Source organism: Poecilia reticulata, chromosome 12, assembly GCF_904066995.2.
Source record: "Poecilia reticulata chromosome 12, P_reticulata-male-v2, whole genome shotgun sequence".
Classification (NCBI taxonomy): Eukaryota; Metazoa; Chordata; class Actinopteri; order Cyprinodontiformes; family Poeciliidae; genus Poecilia; species Poecilia reticulata.
In genome coordinates this window covers 2,598,708-2,618,835 of record NC_088841.1, presented here as the reverse complement: position 1 = coordinate 2,618,835, position 20,128 = coordinate 2,598,708, and the positions used below count along the sequence as shown (strand labels likewise).

Genomic DNA, 20,128 nt, shown 5'->3' with positions numbered 1-20,128 from the left:
GGTTGCTAATAGTTCTCCGAAATTTATGTCCTCTAATTACTGTATGCAAACTGTGATGAGCACATTTGAAACAAGATATTAACATAAGTTTATAAAAACAAACCACTTTTTCTCAGTGATTGATGTAAATGAAACCATTTACATCAATCAGGATTACCAAAATATGTCTCTCCTCTAAATACCATAACAATGAGAGAAAACGTTTCATAGGGAAGTTTTTTCTTTTTTGCTTTCTTAAAGACTTAGGGTTACAAGAACTAAATTTACGGTGCATTAAAACAATTTGTTTAAATCCACAAGATTATGTCAATCTGATAAGTTAAATTACAAATTTTAGCTGTGTTCTGTGTGTACGTCTTGTTTTTAAGTGCTTGTTTTTGGACAGTTTCCCTGAGGATCTAGAAAAACGGCTGGATATAAAATAAAATTGTTTTCATTATTAAATGCATCTGTGGATGTATTTTAATGGAAGCACCTCAAAGACACGCTGTCTTGAGTGACATCATGTGAAAAATAAAAATAAATGATTCACCAATGATGACCATTGTCATCATAGGTGAGAAAGGTAAGAATCAATCCGAGAACAAAAGCCGCTGCTGAAAGATGCTGCTGAAGCATCTTTAGACCGATCCACAGTGAAACCGATCCGATATCAATGTCAGTATAGCCGATCTAGAAAAGAATTATAGATTGGCTATCAGTGACAATGTTAGCGATGCATAAGTACAGATCTATTCAGTCTGGAATGTAGAGTTATGAAGGAAATGTTTAATTCGGTATATTTACATCTGTGTTTTAAAAAAAAGAAACACACTAAGTCAATTCAGCACAGTTTTTCAAATTCAAAATTCAAAAATACTTTTATTGATTCCAAAGGGAAATTAAATACTGTTGTAACTCATTATCAATTGATTTTTCAAGGAGTTATTTCTGTATCAGATCGGTATCGGTTTATTCAGAGCCTCAGATATTAGTATTAGGTGTAAGTAAAAAAAAGTAGATCAGTGCATCGCTAGGTTGTACAATCTATTCAAATATACTGTCATCACAACATCGATCTGTGTGATATTCATTATGTAAAGGGCTGTTTTGAGTGCTTTAATTGTTGGCTAATATTTTCCTAGCGTTATGAACTTGTATTTTTCATACTTGTGCAATATTCAGGAAATTAGAGTCCAACAATAAATACTCACATTGGAAAAGAATGACATTGCCTAAAGCTCTGATTAGGAAGATGACAGAAGAAAATAGGTAGATATCGCAACTGATTTCATCTCAATATTTACCTATATTATTACAACTTCAACATTTTTTAACACTGTGTACCGCTAATTCTTAGACATGTCCTGTGGTGTGATTAAGCTATAATTAAACATCTGACCATAATGATTGTTTTTGCTCATGGTTGAAATGGGCAAAGTCTGCAAATCTAAGAAGAGAAGCAACTGTGAAGCTCATTGGTGGCAGCATGATTCAGAGGAGACATTGCTGCAGGAGAGACTGGTGCGCTTCACAAAATGTACGCCATCATGAGGGAAGAATAATACGTAGAAATATTAAGGAATATCTTAAGACATCAGCCAGGAAGTTGAAGCCTGGGCATAAATGGGAAAATTAATGTTATTATGCATGTAAGCATCTGAATTTAAAGAGGCAGAGGTGGAAAAACAAATCCCTAAAAACCTTTCTGTAACAAATTGTTTTGGTAATCCTAGCTGACATAAAGCAGGAAAAATTTAGTCTGGATTAATGTTGTCATACAGTGAGGGGATAAAAATCTCTGTCGTTTTTTACATTTATGGAAATGTGTGGGTTTTTCTGTACTTCTTCTGCAACCAGCGTTGCCCCACAGCAGCTCCTTTCTGATATTGATTTAAAGCAGCCACAGATCATAAACAGTTTCTGGCCTCTGTTTGTTATGATTAAGACCCACTGCTGCCAGCAGCTGCTCTGAAACAATGCATGCTTTTGTCTCCTCATTAGGATTTTATGTTCAAAATGGGAGAAAGGTTGTGGGAAGTTGGGTAAAATTCTGCTAGGAGGGATTCAGACTGACATCCGAAGACTAAAAGAACGCCATGCCTACGACTTTAAGAGGCCAGAAAGAGTTTCTTGATAATTCAATGGCTTTAATTATGTCAATGTTTAATGAGACGTAGGCTTTCAAAATTTGTGTAGGCTTATTACTTATGTGATAAGACAGCTAGAACTGCTGAGGAGAAGTTAAATCACACACTAATCTGTGTGTGTACAGTGAGGTGTGTGCACTGAGTACTTTTCTTATTGAGAGGTACTTTTAGACTTTCTTTAAATGCATGTAACAAAGCTCTTCAAAGTTTCCATACACAATTTTCAGATTAGCTTTCTTTTCTCAGTCAGGTACACAAATATAAAATCCTTACATTTCAAATGACCTTCTGTGAAAAAAACTCTAGAAAAGCCCCAAAGTTTACTTTCGTTCTGCCTTGCTGGTACTCAGGAAAAAGCCCAAAGTGTCCCTTTAAAATCTGTAGAATCTGTATTTTTATTTAATTTCTTCAACTGAGCAAATATGCAACAAGATTTATCATATTTCTCACTAAACAGCAAAGGTCGGCGTCACGGTTCTGTGAGCTGATCTTTGGGTGATTTGTTTAGTTCAGCCTTGGGACGCGCTGCTCCATCAATCTGCAAAATCCACAGATCAGGAATAAAATGTCTCTGAATTGTTGCAAGAAGTCGGAGGCGTTTTGATCCCACTCTTTGTTTGTGGCAGAGTTCTTGGGCTGAATTGCGAGGAGGCCCACTCTTTTGGATGACAAACAATCCCACATGTATTGTATCAGGATATTTTATGTTTGCATAATACTGAATTCACTGAAGACCTTTTGTTCTCTGGACAAATGAATTTCCAGATGCCCCCAAAGGATTTGGATCAGTACCTCCTGCGGAATTTCAGTCTGCCCTTGAAGTTTTTCTCGGATAGTAGCAGTGTGCCCTCCTGGCCGAGCAAAAAGACCCACTCAGAGATACCTGCTGCCAAAGCTGAGCAAGCTCTGTGCTGGTGGTAAATAGGGCTGGACAATAAATCAATAACAGTATTTATCACAATAGATGTATGATCAATATCAATAGATAAAACATCTGATAGAACATTCAATATATAAAATATTGACAAAAGTCCAATCCAGAACCCTACAGCATTGTGGGAGATTTAGGCAATGGAAAAGTTTTAGCTGCTCAACCTCTCACAGCCAGCAAATCAAAGTGAGTGGTATCAAGTAACTAAATCTTTGGTTACTTAGCAACAACCTAGAAACATCCCTGCCCCTTTTGAACAGAAAGTCACCTGTTTAGCTACTGGTTGTCTTCATTTTATTCTTTGATTGATACAGATTTAAACCTGTCTGATGACGGATCAACATGATGCTGAGTCGTCATGGCGACTGGCTGGAGCATGAGGGCGTGGCAGAATATTAAGTTCCAATCCCTTTCCGTTTGCCTTTGGTTGACTCTAGATCACATATACAGTAGATAATCTGATTTGCACCAAGCTGAATATGAATGATCTTTGTTGACCTCTAAAGAAGTCAGTATTATTATATTGGGATCTGACTTCAGTGTGCCCCCTAGATTATTCCAGCTGCGATATCTCCCTGACACATTGTCCGATCTGCACCAGATTTTTTGTGCATCATCAGCAAACACTGCTGCACACATTGGTGTGGTACATTAATGGCATCACAGAAGTCCCCTCCATCGAGAGAAGACATTGAAGATTATTGGGTGACTTCTCCTGCTTCCCCAGCTGTAGAAGTTTAAAACAGTATCCACTAATTCTTGATAATCAGATGACATGCTCAGAAGCCTGCAGGAAGTCTTAGCCAATACTTCACCACAAAACTGGAAGTGGTAATAACTTGGCTTTCATCAGAACTTGTAAGAATCGCCGCTGGACTCGTACTGAACAGGACTGAGGGGGCTTTAGAAGATCTGCTGGGCGGTACATGTGGCTGTGATGATGTGAAAGTGTCAACAACAGCGTGGCAGAACCTCTGCTGTCGCCTCGATGCCGAACCGGCACTGAGCTGCGAGAGCCACCCACTGCTGTTTGCAGATTTAATTTGTATTTGTAATCTCTGATCTCTGTGTAATTTTAGAATTAGTGCCTTCAAAATGCTTTCATTGTCTTAACCTTTTATATTTGAGTTTAATTTTACCAGCTGGGTGGTTTCCAGAGTTGTTTTCATCCAGTAAGGCATTTTGAAAAGTGTTCCTGCTGAGTTGGGAGGTTCTCAGATGTGAGAAAAAAGGCTTTCCTCAATAAAACGCGCTTTATTGTGCGATTTCATTCAATTCCTCAACCACAGCTATTTTAAGGCTGGACTCAAACCCATGTTCTCCGTTGGCAGTTGTATATCCATCACCCTTGCGCGCTCCAGCTTCCGAACATGGTTTGATTTACTTGTTTATAGGGAGAAGATATCGCTTTTATTTTCCCTCTGTGTTTCCTGTTGGAGCAGCTGTGTGCAGGACCTGCCTGTTTGCAGGAAAGCGACAGTAAAGTGACACCCAGAGCGTTTAGACCCCGACACAAAGATGGCCAAGAGTCAGCATGTGATGATTTGGGAGTGGGAATCGGATGGGAAATAACAAGCTAATAGGTGCTAATAAAAGCACGGAGTGGAAGCGCTGAAGGACAGAGAATATCGGCGCTGACTGATGAGTCTGGACTGTTTCTGCCCACCTCAGCAGCTGACGGCCTCATGCAGACACTTTATGGCCTCTTTCAACACGGCCCTGTTCTCAGGTGTCATTTCACCTGGAAATAAACATTTCCTCTGCTGTGCCTGATCTCTGAGTGGATATTAGCACTTTTTCCTGCTCTTGTGGCAACATTTGAGAAAGGGAGGACAAGAGACCGTTTGCTTCAGGCTGATGGACGGGAAAAACAGAATCTGGTGCAAGAAGCCAGTGAAATCTAAAGAGTATTTTTTTTCCCGTAGAAAAGTTCCGAAAAATAACATAAAGACAGCAAATCCACAAGAAATGCAAAACAACCTGGAATATAAAATTTACACTCCTAGATCAAAAAAATTACTAATTGTGAAAAAAAATGTCTGCATGCCTAAGGGTGTCCACTGAACAGGTGAAGTGATATTTCTGCATGTCTATGTGACAGTCAGTGGGGGCTTTATGGTGACAAATCTACTTTTGGCTTCTACACTGTCAGTGGTATTTACTAACCTGACAAAACATCCTGTGCAGTCGGGCCGTGTTGTCATGACGAGTCAATCTGATTTGTTATTGGTCTCAACATGAAAAGTCATCTTGCTGTGCTGTCCAGCCATGTTGTTATGACTGTGGTGAAGTTGGGTCTAAACATTTCAGAGCCTCCAGTTCATATGATCTTGTGAGTCTAAAGTAATGCGGACACTGGTTTTAGTGGGCTGGAAAAATCAGAAACATCCATTTTCATACCGTTTTAGTGCCTTCCATGGTTCATATTTTTAAATTATAATTTTTTTTTCAAAAGTTTGCCATGTAAATTTTTGACTCCAAATCAGTTCTGACTTGTATGCCTCCTCTGAGACATACAAGTCTGAGTAAAATATGTTACTAATAACATATTTTAGTGTTAATATTTTCAATGTTTTCAAAACTGACTTCAACATGGTCATAACAACAGTGAAGCAGCTTTACATGGTGACAGTCAGACAGCAAATCCCAACGGCACAGCAAGGCAACAGGCACAAAGACACGAGGAGAAACTGAAACAACCAGCTCCAACGGAGCAGCAGGATTATGGTTCATGTACAAACATGGAGAAATGTTTTGGCCACATTTGGATCCCTACACATACAAATCTCTGCAAACCAGAAAACCTGGTTTGCAAGTCGCAGAAGATAACTTGAAGCACTTAAACAAAATGTTTTTTTGCAGGTGTAAATAGAGTTACAATAAGTCATCAGTATCTTACCTGCAGCTGACTGGTCTTCCTGATCGTTCCCTGAAAGCACACAATGATATGAAGGTAAGTGTGAAAAAAGAGAAAGAGGACAGAGAGCGGGTTATCTTCTCTGATGTAACACTCTACAGTTTCAGTGCAGACATCATGACTGAGATGTTCACTATTATGCATCATGACATTCATGAGTGGATCTCACATTATTTTTATAAACTTTGAACCGAACGATGGTGTTTTTTTATACAAAGAACTTAAAGTGACACAGCTCATCCTCGCCTCAGGTGATAAGGAGTTTTTTTCATGACTGAACATAAGAGTGACAGTTTTCTTCAGTGACTCACTTTGGATTCTTCATGCAAAAAAATTTTGCAGCAGTTTCCCTCGTGGTGAGCGCCCAGTGACTGCAGTGTGGAGCAATTTTTACGTGTTTATGAGGACTGATATCAGCATCACCCCTTGCTTTAAACCTGATTATGTCGCATTGAGCTTCATTTTATGCATTGTGTTTTTAACTGAAAACTCGAGTCTCCAACTCTCAAAACTTATAGAGTAAACTGAGGTTTTCTCACATTTTTGATTGTGAGTGAAAGAGACAAGCTCAGAAGCTTAATCTATAATCTATTATACCTATTATTTTTCTCTTAGACCATTCTATAGGTAAGTATACTTAAGATTACAGTACAGATGTTTTTAATTTTCATGACTCAAGAATTTGTCAGTTAATATGAATGAATACAGAATAATCTAAGTGTTATTAGATTATTCTAATTCAACAACTTCAACTTCTTGAAATTGAAGTTGTTTTGTCTACAACTTCAACTTCAAGAATCTGGTAGTGGAATAACAGTTTAGTAGACAAAACAAAAGAACTCAGCTCAGATCCTGTCTGTGCTGCCAGAGGAACAACAGTGACAACAATCAATTTTATATATATATATAAATATATATATATATATATATATATATATATATATATATATATATATATATATATATATATATATATATATACACACATATTTGAGTATTTCTGCCAAAAATACTCAAAGATTTTCTTTCTGAGTTTCAAAAGTCAAAAATGTTCAACTTTTGGATATTGTTTTAATTTCAAAAGTCAAAAATCATTGACTTGATAAATTTTTTTTTGTGCAAATTGTTAACTTTTGTAACTCAGAAGTTTCCTTATTTTGACTTGACTTCTCAACATTTTTGAGTTTTTGGCAGGAATGTACTCTTCCTTTTTTCTATCTACAATGGCCCTAAAACACCTCTGTAGGAACATGAACATTAAGAATTTATCTAAATCTGGCTCAGCTGAATTTACAACCAGTTTATAAGGATAAACCGGAACAACACTGATGATGCTCTAGAGCTGAAAGGACAGAGTCCCTGGTGTTTCCCAGGATAAACTGACATGTTTGCTGTATGTTTGGACACACTGCCGACCACACAGTCATGTCTACTTTCAATGAGTCAACATCTGGCTTTGCTGAGCAACTTGTGTCCATGTGCATATTTGAGAATGTAAACCAAAAGGTAAGAAGCTGTTGGCTGTTTTCTGCTGAGACACACCAGAAACACATCAGAATTGTTTGCAGTATTTTCCTCTGGAATTTCTGACAGAAACTTCTGCGAAGCCTTGTGCTAAAAGACAAAAATGTTGCTGCCCAAGAGTTTACACAAAGCTTACACAATTTAAAGGGATGCATGTTACAGCATATGACGAAGTGGACATAAGAGGGAAGCTGCTACAGTGGAAGTCTCTGCCTCTCTAAGCCTTGTACAGATCTTAGTGGTGGTACATGAGCCACCTGGACCGTAAAATACAAGGTCGTCCTTCATTCCACAGATAAATGTCGAGTCAAGTTTTGAACCAATTTGTTCTGTATTTTCACGAGAATTCAATACAACACTCACAAATCAACACTAGATGTAACAATAAGGAACAAAAACAACACTGTTATGTACAGGCAGCCAGTTGTTGTGATGGGGTCTATGTGGGGCAGCCAGCCGGCTACGCATCGCTGTTACCTGCTGCTGTTTTTGAGGTTGCCGAGAGACAAACACCGCTTTGCTTTTCCTTGATAATTTTGATGATGCCATTTAACAAATGTTTATTATTTGTTTTATAATTGGTGACCATGCAATGTTTTTATGATGCAAAGTTCTTTGAACTAGTCTGGCCACTGCTTTGCTGTGCAATTCTGCTCAATCTTAATCTACTCAGTCAGTCTGGGCTTTCTCCCATTGACTTGGATTCCCTCTGGTAGATTTTCTACCAGGCCAATAAGAATTGTAGTCTACCTGTAGTTTTAGCAATGGCAGAGGAGGAAGTGGAGGAATCTTTCAGTGTTGGTCACGCTTCCAAATAATGAATTCACATTAGCAGTCGCCTTGTTTAGATCGCCGTTTCTCTCTTTTCAGTGGAGGATGGTTGTTTACAGCACAGGCAACTTCTGGTAAACTTCTGAGAGTTGGACTGGTGCATTAAATACGACATGGCCAAACGTTAGAAACTAGGTAAGATTTAAAACTTTACTTTATCAATTTTTACAAAAGCCTGAGTTGCATATAAGAAGAATCAACCCAAAGGGCAAGGAGAGCATTAATCAGAGAAGCAGCCAAGAGGCCCAGGGCAACAGTAGAGGAGGAGCTGCAGATGGAGTCCATCATGATGACACTTACTAGTCATGTATGCCAGAAATTTGGTTTTTATGGAAGAGTGGCAAGAAAAACAGCACTACTGAAAGGAAAGTATATTAGTCCTGTTTGCAGTGTAGAAGCCATGAAGGGACAGGAAATACATGGAAGAAGGCGCCATGGTCAGCCGAGGCCAAAGTGGAAGTTATTTGGTCTATATGCAATAAACTATGTGAGACAAAGGTTTTCCTAAGCTAAGAAAAAGATGAACAGAGTTAAATACAAGACAAAAACCAGAGAGGCTGCAGGACAACGACTCTAAACAATACAGCAAGAGCAATAAGGTTTAAATCAGAGCATATCCATGTGTTAAATGGCCCAATCAAAGTCCAAACAGACACATGTCCATAATGAGAATATGTGACACACTTGAAAACTGACGTTCACACACACTTCAATAATTCTGACTGAGCTTCAGATATATAAAAAAAAAAGGTCAAAAATGACTTACAACTGTAAGTACAGCTACAATGATATCTACAACATGTTATTTCGTGGAGCAGAGTCAAATCTTTTCACTTTAAAATTTGTGAAACTTTTAGCAACAACCTATTGTTTTTGTCCCGTCATGATTATCGGTCCTATACAGTCCTCTGAATTTAGTGGTTACAACGTGGCAAAATGGTCAAATTCAAAGGATTTAAAGGTTATGAATCAGCAAGGAGCTAAATGTGACTAACTGTAACTGTAACTGTGTGGCTCTTTGCTCTTTGACTTACTCACATTCTGCCGGTGCACTCCTGCTGCAAACCTATGCAGACTCACCTGACTGATTTCCCCTCAGCACATTGACGACGAGGATGTGGAGCGGTTTGTCTGATGAGTCTCCACTTAAAAACGACTCTCCGTTTGGTTTCAGCTCCATCGCCGTCGTTGGCCCTTGGCGGACCTCGTCTTTGAACACCACTGCAGGCTGCTGACCCACTTCCGGCTCGATGATCAGGGGACTTGTCTTTGATGGAACAGCTTTGGGCAATGAGGTGGTGAATTCTCCAGCCAGGCTCGGCGTCAGGGTGCTTTCTGGTTTAACTTCTCCTCCCACACCCACGATGGAGCCGAGATCAGCCCGGACTGGCTCTCCACTGCCATCCGGCTGGGGGGTGTCCAGTAGTGAAAGCTGATTGTGGGAGGTGGGTAAAGGAGGCAGCTGGTTAGGCAAAACGTCCCCTCTAATTGGCGTTGACTCCAGCTGGTCATGTAGTGCAAAATCTTGAATATCGAACTCGTCCACGGTGGTGGAAGGAGTGGGCATGTCTCTGATGTGAGGTGAGGTGACCAACAGTGGGCTCGCTGTGCCAGGCTCTGGCGTTCTGCCTCCAAGTTCAGATCTGTCTGGGTGTGTGGACGTTAGAACGTGCAAACCGGAGGCGGAGGTGTTGGGTTGGGATGCAGCTGGTCTCGTCTGAGAGCTGACGGTTGGTTCTGGTAGCTTAGCTGTCAGACAAGAGGACATGAGACAAAAACATGTGTAAACAGTTAATGCATAAAAACTGTACTTGTATCGCGCTTTATCAAAGAGCTTCTCATTACATTCACCCGCTCACATGCTGATGGCAGTGAGCTACTGGACAGTAGCCACAGCGGCCCTGCAGTCTGACAGAAGTGTCCTCTGACCACTAGCAGGCCAGGCGGGTTAAGTATCTTACCCAAGGACACAATGATGGAGACAGGGCTCAAACCAGCAACCCGCCAGTTACAGGACAAACTCAGTCACCATCACCCACATTAACCATCCTAACCATCAGGCCCTCAATAATATGAAAAAGTAAAGAGATTGTATTTAAACTATTTTTGTTTTTATTGTAGTGCTTCCTTGTGTGAAAACCATCCCAGTTAAGTTCTGAAAGACATAATGGTGACCAGGAATAGGAGTTTGTCCTGTAACCGGTGGCTTTCTTGCTCAAGCCCCTTCTCCGTCGTTGTGTCTTTGGACAAAACAAAGAACACCAACTGTTTGATTCCCGGCCCCGGTCTTTCTGCATGGAGTTTGCATGTTCTCCCTGTGCATGGTTGTTTGCCCTGTCTGTGTCTCTGTTCCCCTGTGCTGGGCTGGCGACCTGTCCAGGGTGACCCCGCCTCTCGCCTGTTGACTGCCAGAGCTCCTCAGGTTCCCTCTAGGGATAAGCATCTAAAATAATGGATGAATGAACTTCACCCGCCTTGCCTGGTGGTCAGAGGGCCCAGTGGTGCCGGTTCATGGCAGCCTTCCCTCTTTTTTTTCTAACTGCTTAGGTTAGATAATGGTTTGCAGTGATATGTTTGAAGTTTTCTTGCTTCTTCCAGCAGAGCTCAGGCAGACGGTGTCCCGCCCCGGCAGACTCCGAGTCCTCGTCGTGTTCAGGATTTCTGTTTTGCGCTCTGAAAGCAGCTCCGGCTGCACGCTGAGCCCAGCCCAGAGATGATGTCATGTTTTTTGGCGAGCTGTGGACATCTGGCCGAACTGAGCTGCTTTCTCTTTACTCTACATTAACTCTTTCCTGCAGCTCTGCCACTGCTCTGAGAGCCTGGCAGAGGCAACCACGCAGCCATCAGAAAGTACCTCTGCAGAGCCAGACATGGGAATGTTTGCAATTATACCGTGTGGAAAAGCATCACGCTGGGAGTTTGTGCTTCTCTCTGCTACGAGCTGACCTCTTTATTAACACTCTGTGGTGTTATTGCCTCTTGTTCACTTCCTCTGTCTGTGCTGCTTGGGCTGAGGTCCAGCTGTGGAGTGTTGCTATCTGTGTTGGCCTGCGCCTGATGGGTTTTCCCCTCATAAAAGCTGCCCTCCATAAACAGGACAGGAGTTTTATTCTTTTCCTGCTTCGGTCTGAATGCGGTTTGCTTGTTTGCCGTCCTTCTCTGATATCTGCGCGGTCATTAGGTGGCTTGTTTGCGCTGAAACATGCATCCCCAACTTAACAGCTTGCAGCTGAAGTTAAAAGTTCTGGCAGTGAGGCAAAAGTTGCATTTTGCAAGATTTTCCGTGACACTTTTTATGACGGTTCACGTAGTTAGCAGACAGACATAATGGATAGATCAGATCCATAGAAAATAACTTCAAGCTTTATGCACTTAAAATACTTAGTATGTAATAAAAGCACCATATTTACTTTGTTTTTGTTTAATTATCTGTGTTTTAGGTATAAAATGTGTTTAGCTCAAACCTTTAAAGCAGAATGCTCCGTGCTTGTCAGTGGGGTCTGGGAAGCCGGTTTGGTTGGTGTACTTATAGAGGGTCCGGACCCCCAGCAGGCTGCCTCCACACTGAGGCAGGGGGATGTTCATGGGGTACCGGACGCTGCCGTCAGACAGCCAGCTGTAGTCACAGCGGCTAAGCCCCGCCCTCCAGGCTGCAAACAGCTGACCCGGGGACGCCAGCACGGCGTCGTGCTTCTCACACTCCGCCTTCGCCTCTTTCCAGGTGATCTTCTCTGTGATGGAGGATGGATAGAAGACTTCACCTGCACACAGACCATAGAAGATTCAGACAGTTGGGTTTGCAATTTTAGACCCATGAAACTTGTTATTGTTAGCTTCGAGTTATTCAGCCAAGGGTCAGTCCATAAAGTCTTCCTTATACAGTTACAGAGACAGATGATCTGATCCTCGTCTGTCTCTGTAACTGTTGTCTCAATCCTCTGATTGCCAATCAACACTGTGCTTAAACTGTCAACTCATCCATGGTCATATGCTTTTCTAAACTTCGGCTTCCCTCCCAAAGAAGGAATGAGTGAAGATTTGTAAATAAGCAACAAAAATAGAGATAGATAAAATTTCTAAAATGTCAAAAATTTGACTTAAATAAAACACAGTAATAGATATTTGACTATGGAGACATTTTTTTAAAATTAAAGCTGATGGCACATTAAAAAAAATAAAACTACAATACAAATAAAGTGAAGAAACCAAATCAAAATGTCAAAATAAAATTCAAGTCTGAAATATTTAACTGTAGAACACAAATATTAGGAAAAAACTAAAAAGATAATGTATTTTAACAGAAAATAAAACTTAAAAGAACAGAGTTTACCCTGCAGCTCGTCTACGAAGCAGTACACATCGTATCTCTCTGTGGGGTCGCGACGACCGTATGTCCTCACACCCGGGCGTTGCAGGAGGTCACCTTCACAGCCAGGACGAGGCTTTATGATCGGATACCTGCAGCAACAAGGAAACCTCTCAACCAGCCTTTCTATTGATTTACTTATTTCAAGCACAAGAGGCGGGTAGCAACTAATTACTTTTATTCACATTTACGTGAATAACCTTTTAGAAAAAAATTTACTTTTAGAAGCAGTTTTACTACTCCATATTTTTTTTACTAGGTATCTGTGAAGTATCATTACTCTTGAGTATAATTTCTGGGTACTCTACCCACTGTGAGTAACTTCACTGAATGAAAATCAAAAATGTTTTAACTACGAATGCAGCAGATACACATACACCACTACAATTTATGTAAAAGTGAAAATTCTTGTTTGAACACAAGCTTTGTTGTTCTGCTCTCTTAGTTTATATCTGCTGAACCTGATGATAGAGAGGGACAGATCCATCCAAAAATATTGATATTATTGACACGAGTTGTTATCAGTATCAGAATCCGATTGATTATAAAATCGATTCTTTGTTTTCAGATTCCCTCTTGAAATTGCTTTTGTTTTTGTAGTTTAGTTTCTAAGCTCTGCCTATAGATGTTTTGATTTGATTTCTAATGAGAATTTTGTTTTTCACTTTATTGATTTAGAAAAAAAATGCACACAAATTTGTTTTGTTTTCCTATTTTTTCTGCCTATCGTCTTGTTTTTAAAGTGTTTTATAGACACCTGTGAACTTTGTCCAAAGACTCTCCTGGGTTTTAACAAAAATAATTCAAAGAAAAAAAAAACAAAAATGCCAAAAAGTCTGAAGTTGGTTCAAACAACAAAGTTACATATTAAAAAAGTAGCAGCATCTGTATCAGTATCAGTATTGGTGTCAGTATCGGTATGGGCAATGCCGATACTATTGGTGATGGATCAACATCAACTTACAGTATCACACAACCTGCTGGCAAATTTGAAGGTGAAAAATATGCAGTAAAGGCAAAGTACTTTACCCTGTTCTAACATGCATATAATACCCACTGTGTTTGTTTAAGAAGTTTCATATAGAAAACATTACATTTGGAAAACTCTTTCTTCTGTCCAAATTTATTTTTTTATTCATTTTAGCCTTTAAATACCAAACTTTGATGTAACTGTATATATTTTGTATGTCTGATGATGTCATTTTTAAATATTAAATCAGAGATTCTGATCAGTAACTCGGTACTTGAGTAGTCTTTCTACTAAATACATTTTTACTTTAATTTGAGTAATTTCTTTGACAGAAACTTCTCATTTTTACTTGAGTGAAAACATGTTGAAGTAGTAGTGTTACTCTTACTTGTGTACAACATTTAGGTACTCTATCCACTTCTGCATTGCAAATACACCTTTGAAGATGTTTTTTTCTCCTACTAGTAGAAAACTGGAATGGACGTGTGAATGGGAGAGATTAGACGTGAACGAACCGGACAGTGTAGTCTGCGAGCCATCCTGCGTCGCACTGATCGAAGCCGTCCTGGAAGGCAGCAGTGAGCTGGTCAGCTGTGGCCATGGAGGCGTTCACAGACAGACAAGCCTCCGTCGCTTTTTTGAAGTCCAGAGAGTAGCGGCTGGAGTTGGCTCGGTAATGAAACACCACGCCTGGACAGACACCACCAAGGGTTAGGGGAGCAAAAATGAACTGAGTTAATGGGATTTCAATGGTTTGAGCTGGAGTTGATGCAACTATTCTAAAAAGGTTTTCATAATCTTGAATAAGATTAAAACTTAAAGGGACAGTACTGTCTTTTCTAGGCATATGCCATTTTATAGCACAATCAAGTAGCTCTGTTACCTTCAGTTGTTGCTATATATATGAAATATAACTCCATAATATAATGCCTTGAAATTTAAAACTCCACCTTGAGGAAATCATCACAACATGGCTCCTCTATTAACATTTTGCACTGAGAAGTAGCTCCTATAATGAACTCAGTTGATGCTCAGTTTCTCCAGGTGTTTGCTAATTGTGGCTGGCTAGTCTGAAGGAGCTAAATGAGGGGGGCTTTGACAGGCAGAAGCTCAGAAACTGCAGCTCTGTGGAGGAGCTTTGTTCACGAAGGCGGGGCTTCGTGAACAAAACACCCATGCATTTTGCACAGTTGAATGGTTGCCATGGAGATTAAAGGATTTCTCAAATAGAATCAAGGCTCCAGGTATGTTTTCGATAAAGGATTAACTTTATAATGTAAAGCTCAAAAAAGTTGATTTTACATAACACTGCCCCAACATATAATAATAAAGAAAAGTGGAAAAGTGTCTCTCTCCTTCACAGTTATTTATAAGAACAGAAATTTGCTGCTGACAGATGCTGAATCAGATACATGGGAGTACAGAGAGAGAGAGCGTTTCAGCTGTCATCCTGGGACTAAACATATCACTGTATCCCTGTGTCATTAGGTCTGGTGGAACATTTCTCATTGAGGGGAAATCCTGGCAGAGCCACAGGAGGACGTGAAAGGATGTCTGAGCCGCTAAATGGAGAGTTGTGTGTCTGTCATAGGGAGGGCCTTTGTGTGGGTGACCCCCAACAAAGAGGTCTGTTCAGCATTAATGTGGAATCTGTGGAAATGTCTGAGAGAGAGAGGCTGGATTTGGTCGTTGGATGAGCCGTTTCCATAGGGACTGATGGATGCCAGAGAGCTGAGAGTTTCAAAGTGCCTGTAGGGAACGTCGGCTCACCAGCCGCCAGGGTTTATAACAGGGGTCATTTAGCGGCTTTAACGGGGCTAAGTAACAAACAGAAAACAAATTCAAACCTTACAGGTGATTTTATCTGTACCTGCAGCCATGGAAATAATTGGAACACCTGAATCCAATAATTTTGGATACTTATTGTGTTTGTCTGACAGCTTAAGCTTAGCATCAACTAGTTTATTCAAGAGGATCAAAGTGATGCAAAGCAGGAGACTTACAATAGCTGGGAGGAACCACTGGAGACTGAACTCCAGGACAGAAGGGGACAGTAGTCATCAGATCACCACTGGTTTGCTTGCGGAGCTCATTATCTGGTTAAGTTAGTGATTGTGTACCAGAGTACTGGAGAACTAAATGCATAGAAGGTTCTGTAGATTATGTCAACTATTGATTTTCTGCAAAAATGATTGAATTTTTGCACGATGTTCATACAGTTTGTCTCCAGCTTTACAGGATGACCAAATAATAAATATTTTAAGATCAAGAGCCTTCCTACGTCCAGCTGACAGGTAAGAACGCAGGCAGACCGAACCTGTTTGAGGAAGGGGCTTTGAAGGAGGCAGCATGTGGACAAGTTTTACTTCATGCATTTGTTAACACCTTTAGCTTTGAACTCTACCAGCAGTAAACATCTGGAGGCGGTCAGAGAGTTTGTAGACTCTTAAAGGAGTCTGTTTATTTGTCCATAAAGAGTATATAGAAGGTTTTACTCACCGGAGACGCTGAGGTGGACCACGTTCTGCTTTTCCTCCAGTCCTTGTGTCACCTTGCAGAGGTATGGTCCTGCGTCTCTTACCCGGAGCTTCGTGATGGTCAGTGAGGCGTGCCCCAGTGACAGCGGGTCGCTGGGCACAGACACTCTGCCTATGAACTCACTCCACACCCTAATCTGCCCGCCCTGGGCCACCAGTACAGGCTTATCCTTCTCCAGCTTCACCCATTGGATTCTGACCTTCTCGTCAGGAAGGGGTCTCTGTGTGGAGGTGGCAGAGGGAACGCTGGGAGAAGCTGGCATCGTGGGAAGGTTGCAAGGCAACACCACCTTGCTGCCCAGAGAGCCAGTTGCATCCATGCTGCCAGGTATCCTCACTATGGTTTAGGGGGGGAAGCAGGAAAACAAGTTTAGAGTGAGGGTACTGCAGTCCAAACAGATCTACGATGGGGATGAGAGAGTTACGTTTCACTGCAGACTAATTCAACTGCTATGTAAAGATCATCTGTCAGATGTTACATTTTATTCAAGTTATCCTGAAGACGTTTTCCACAAGTCTTTTAGAGGACACAGCAGATATGTGGAAGGAGGCGCTCCGGTCCACATGTCTGGTCAGCATGCATGCTGTGAGTGGAGGAAAACTAACACTGGTCCGCTCTCTAAACACAGCATAAACACTCCAAAACATGATGGTGGCCGTATTAGGCTGTGGGTTTTTTTTTTCCCATGAAGTAATGTCAGTGTTAATAAGACAGATGTTAGTAAATAGAGGGGAAATATAGAAAGGAAATCACTGAAACAAACCCTAAGCCTAACATACAATTGTATTTGCAGTGAAAGTTGGAGCTGCAAAGCATCGACTCACAGGGCTCAATACCAATGTGAAAACCATGCATCATTTTAATTCCCTTTGATAATAATCTATATTGAGTGTGAACTAGTGAATTACATGAAAACTCATTAAAATAAGTAGATATTTGTGTTAGGAGAATGTGGAAAAGTTCCAGGGCTCATTTGAACTGAGCTGTTCAGCCCTGATTCCTTCAAACATGAACAAAAATGTTGGTTCTCCATCAGACATGGAGAATCAACATTTAGCTTAAAACTTTACAATTCTAGAACAAACTTAGACAGTACCATCTACTTAGCAACCCAGAACAACTGGAACCAGCATTTAGTTTTATACCTCTCTAATCTTTTTGTCTTTCTTTTTGGTTTTGTTGTTTTGTTTGTGTTTCCTTCTAATTCATGTAAAGCACTTTGAACTGCCTTGTTGCTGAGATTGTGCAATATATACATAAAATTACCTTACCATACCTTACCTTACTTATGTCTCTTTTGGAGAAGCATTTGGTCTAACTAACTATTTTCACCTACTTCACTAACCGTGTCACAAATGTAGTTTTGGTTGAAAATAAAATAAAAATATATTCAGTTGGATTTTTCTTTGACATACTGGCGAATGGAAACGATGGTTTAAAAAGTGTCATTGAAAACGTGAAACAACACGGGTTGGACACTAACAGGAAGGTTCCTCCTGGAGGACATGAATTACTGTTGTGCTTTAATCACACGGTTTGTTTCTGGACCAACTCACCTGGCTGAGGGTGAGCCAAGCAGAGACACACCAGACAGAGCAGGTGTGTGATGATGTGTCCCGTCATCTGTAAGAAAAGTCTGAAGATCAGTGTGACGTAAAGTTGTTTGTTTCCTTACTCTAATCTAGTGATGTCCTCTTTGGTTGTATCTTTTCAAACATTCCATGTATGTATCAAGGACATTTCTTTGAAACATATAAACCAACCCAAATGTTTTGCATTTTTTCATTTCATAGTTGGGATTATTCCAAAGATTCACCATAAACAATAAAACAGAGAAAAAGTTAGTAAAGAAAATTATTTTGTGTCTTTTGAACATTTGTGTCCAGTGTGACAAGAATTAGTCAGATAACATTCATTCCTCTTGCTTAAAATACAATATTTTATTTTGCAATCTGACAGTAAGTCTATGGATGGAACTACAGATTAGGGTGATGGGAAAGAAGCCTTTCCTCCTTAATGCCACTACAAGAAAGGTTGGATACTTGCACTGCCAACAGTGTTTCCACTTATTACTTTTTGACGCACCACTTTTTAATAAACAAAAATAATGTTTCCTAATTGGTTTGTCCTTTGTTAGTTAGCTAGACCTTTATTTCACCAGGCAAAACATTATGAACAATGTCTTATTTACAAAGTTAGCCTGAAAGTGATAAAACACGTGAAACATTTTATTTAAAAATTGCATCTGCTCACAGCTATTTGCACATGTATATGAATCGGAACCACCAGTTAATGCCAATAGAGGAACATCTACCAGCTTTCTCTGCACCCCTGGCAACAGGAGTAACAATGATTCAATATACCAACCATAGTGATGTCACAAAACAGAAATGATTCAATCATTTCTGTTTTGGTTTTAAAGTGAAAAACCTTTTGTTTTTCAATGGTCAGAGTAGCAAGGTTCTTTTTTTTTAAACTGGTTGCCTTTATGAGTTTACCCCCCCTCCACTCCAACCCACCCCCCAGGGAACCAGAAAAGCAACGACACTAGAAACCTGTAGCTCAGAGAATATACTTTCAGATAATGTTAGTTTATAAATCACTGAATGGCTTAAAGATCTGCTGTTGTTGGATCAACCTTCCAGACCTGTCAGATCTTCTGGTTCTGCTGTGCATCCAGAACCAGAACCAAACATGGAGAAGCAGCATTCAGCTTCTATGCTCCACACATCTGGAACAGACTTCCAGAAAACTGCAAAGATGCTGAAACACTAAAACCCCATGTGCTCACGGTTCTTTGATTCATAGTAAGTGGAACATAAATCAGTGTATTTGATGCATATTTGCTTGATAGTTTTGATAATGGCATTTGACAAAGTGTAATGTTTACTGCTTGCTTCATAATTGGTTACTCTATTATGGTTTTGTACTGTACAGCTCTTTGAACTGCATTGTTGCTAAAATGTGCTATACAAATAAATAAACCTCAGCTTGACTAGAAACAGGAACATATTTACAAAAACTTTATTTGCTTAACGTAGAAATATTTGCCTCCATTGCTTTAATCACACTTTTTAGAATACCACAAGCATCCCGAAAGTAAAAAGATATGTTCCTCTGATACTCTACAAGACTTTAATGTTGTGCCACCAAAAATGGCCTCATCATTATGCAAAATAATTTGCTCTAAATGTTGAATATTCTCACAGCTATGATCGTTTTGAAAATAATTCCAATTAACTATTTGCAAACTTATGAACCCAAGTTGCTTTAATTAAAACAAATTAAAAACTAATCTAGAAGCAAAATTACCCAAACATTTCTGGCATTTTCAACAAAAGTCTATCTATAGGAAGAAAAAAAAATATTGGTCTTTGTACAATCTGAAAATAACAGAAAGAGCAGCTGAAGTTGTTGTAGTTGATAACAGCAGCTCCATCAGCAGCTGTGACAGCCTGGTCATTGTGTTTTACAAAGATCAGCTGATATCACTGCCAGTCAATGTAAATGACATAATTGGTCTCCAGTGTCAGTTTCCATAATGAGCTTCTCATCTCCCTGCTTCATGTTGTCAGCATGGGAAAATTCACAGCCACCAGAAATCGGCCTTTTCAATGGCAAGACAGCAAATAAGCACATTCATTAAATATTATTTTTTGATAAAATCCCTAAAAAAATGACACAGGGTTGAGGTACATTGCATACAAGACAGTGTTCAACATAAAAATTCATTTTAGAGACTCTTCCTCCCTTACCTTGCAGTCCTAAAATTCGGAGGGATTTATCATTTGAGACTTCTCAAATCAAACTTCCCTGCAAGCCCCAGATAAATGTCTGTGCTGAGCTCCTCTCAAACAGATGTCCTCGCCCACTACTCAGCGCTGGCTGCAAGTTCAGATTCACTTTGCAACCAGTATTATCC

General features: G+C 40.0%; 1 protein-coding gene across 1 annotated transcript in view; it reads right to left on the bottom strand.

The window, feature by feature from the left end:
- vcanb (versican b) overlaps positions 1-20,102 on the bottom strand; it is a 36,661-nt gene extending 16,559 nt beyond the window's left edge. Inside the window, exons 1-8 of the mRNA XM_008423795.3 lie at positions 19,962-20,102; positions 17,763-17,829; positions 16,168-16,542; positions 14,184-14,358; positions 12,663-12,790; positions 11,797-12,093; positions 9,413-10,081; positions 5,960-5,989 (exon numbers count right to left, since the gene is read on the bottom strand). Coding sequence (XP_008422017.2) covers positions 5,960-5,989; positions 9,413-10,081; positions 11,797-12,093; positions 12,663-12,790; positions 14,184-14,358; positions 16,168-16,542; positions 17,763-17,829 — 1,741 coding nt within the window. The 5' untranslated portion in view covers positions 19,962-20,102. The remainder of the gene's footprint in view (positions 1-5,959; positions 5,990-9,412; positions 10,082-11,796; positions 12,094-12,662; positions 12,791-14,183; positions 14,359-16,167; positions 16,543-17,762; positions 17,830-19,961) is intronic.
- Positions 20,103-20,128: the final 26 nt, after the last annotated feature.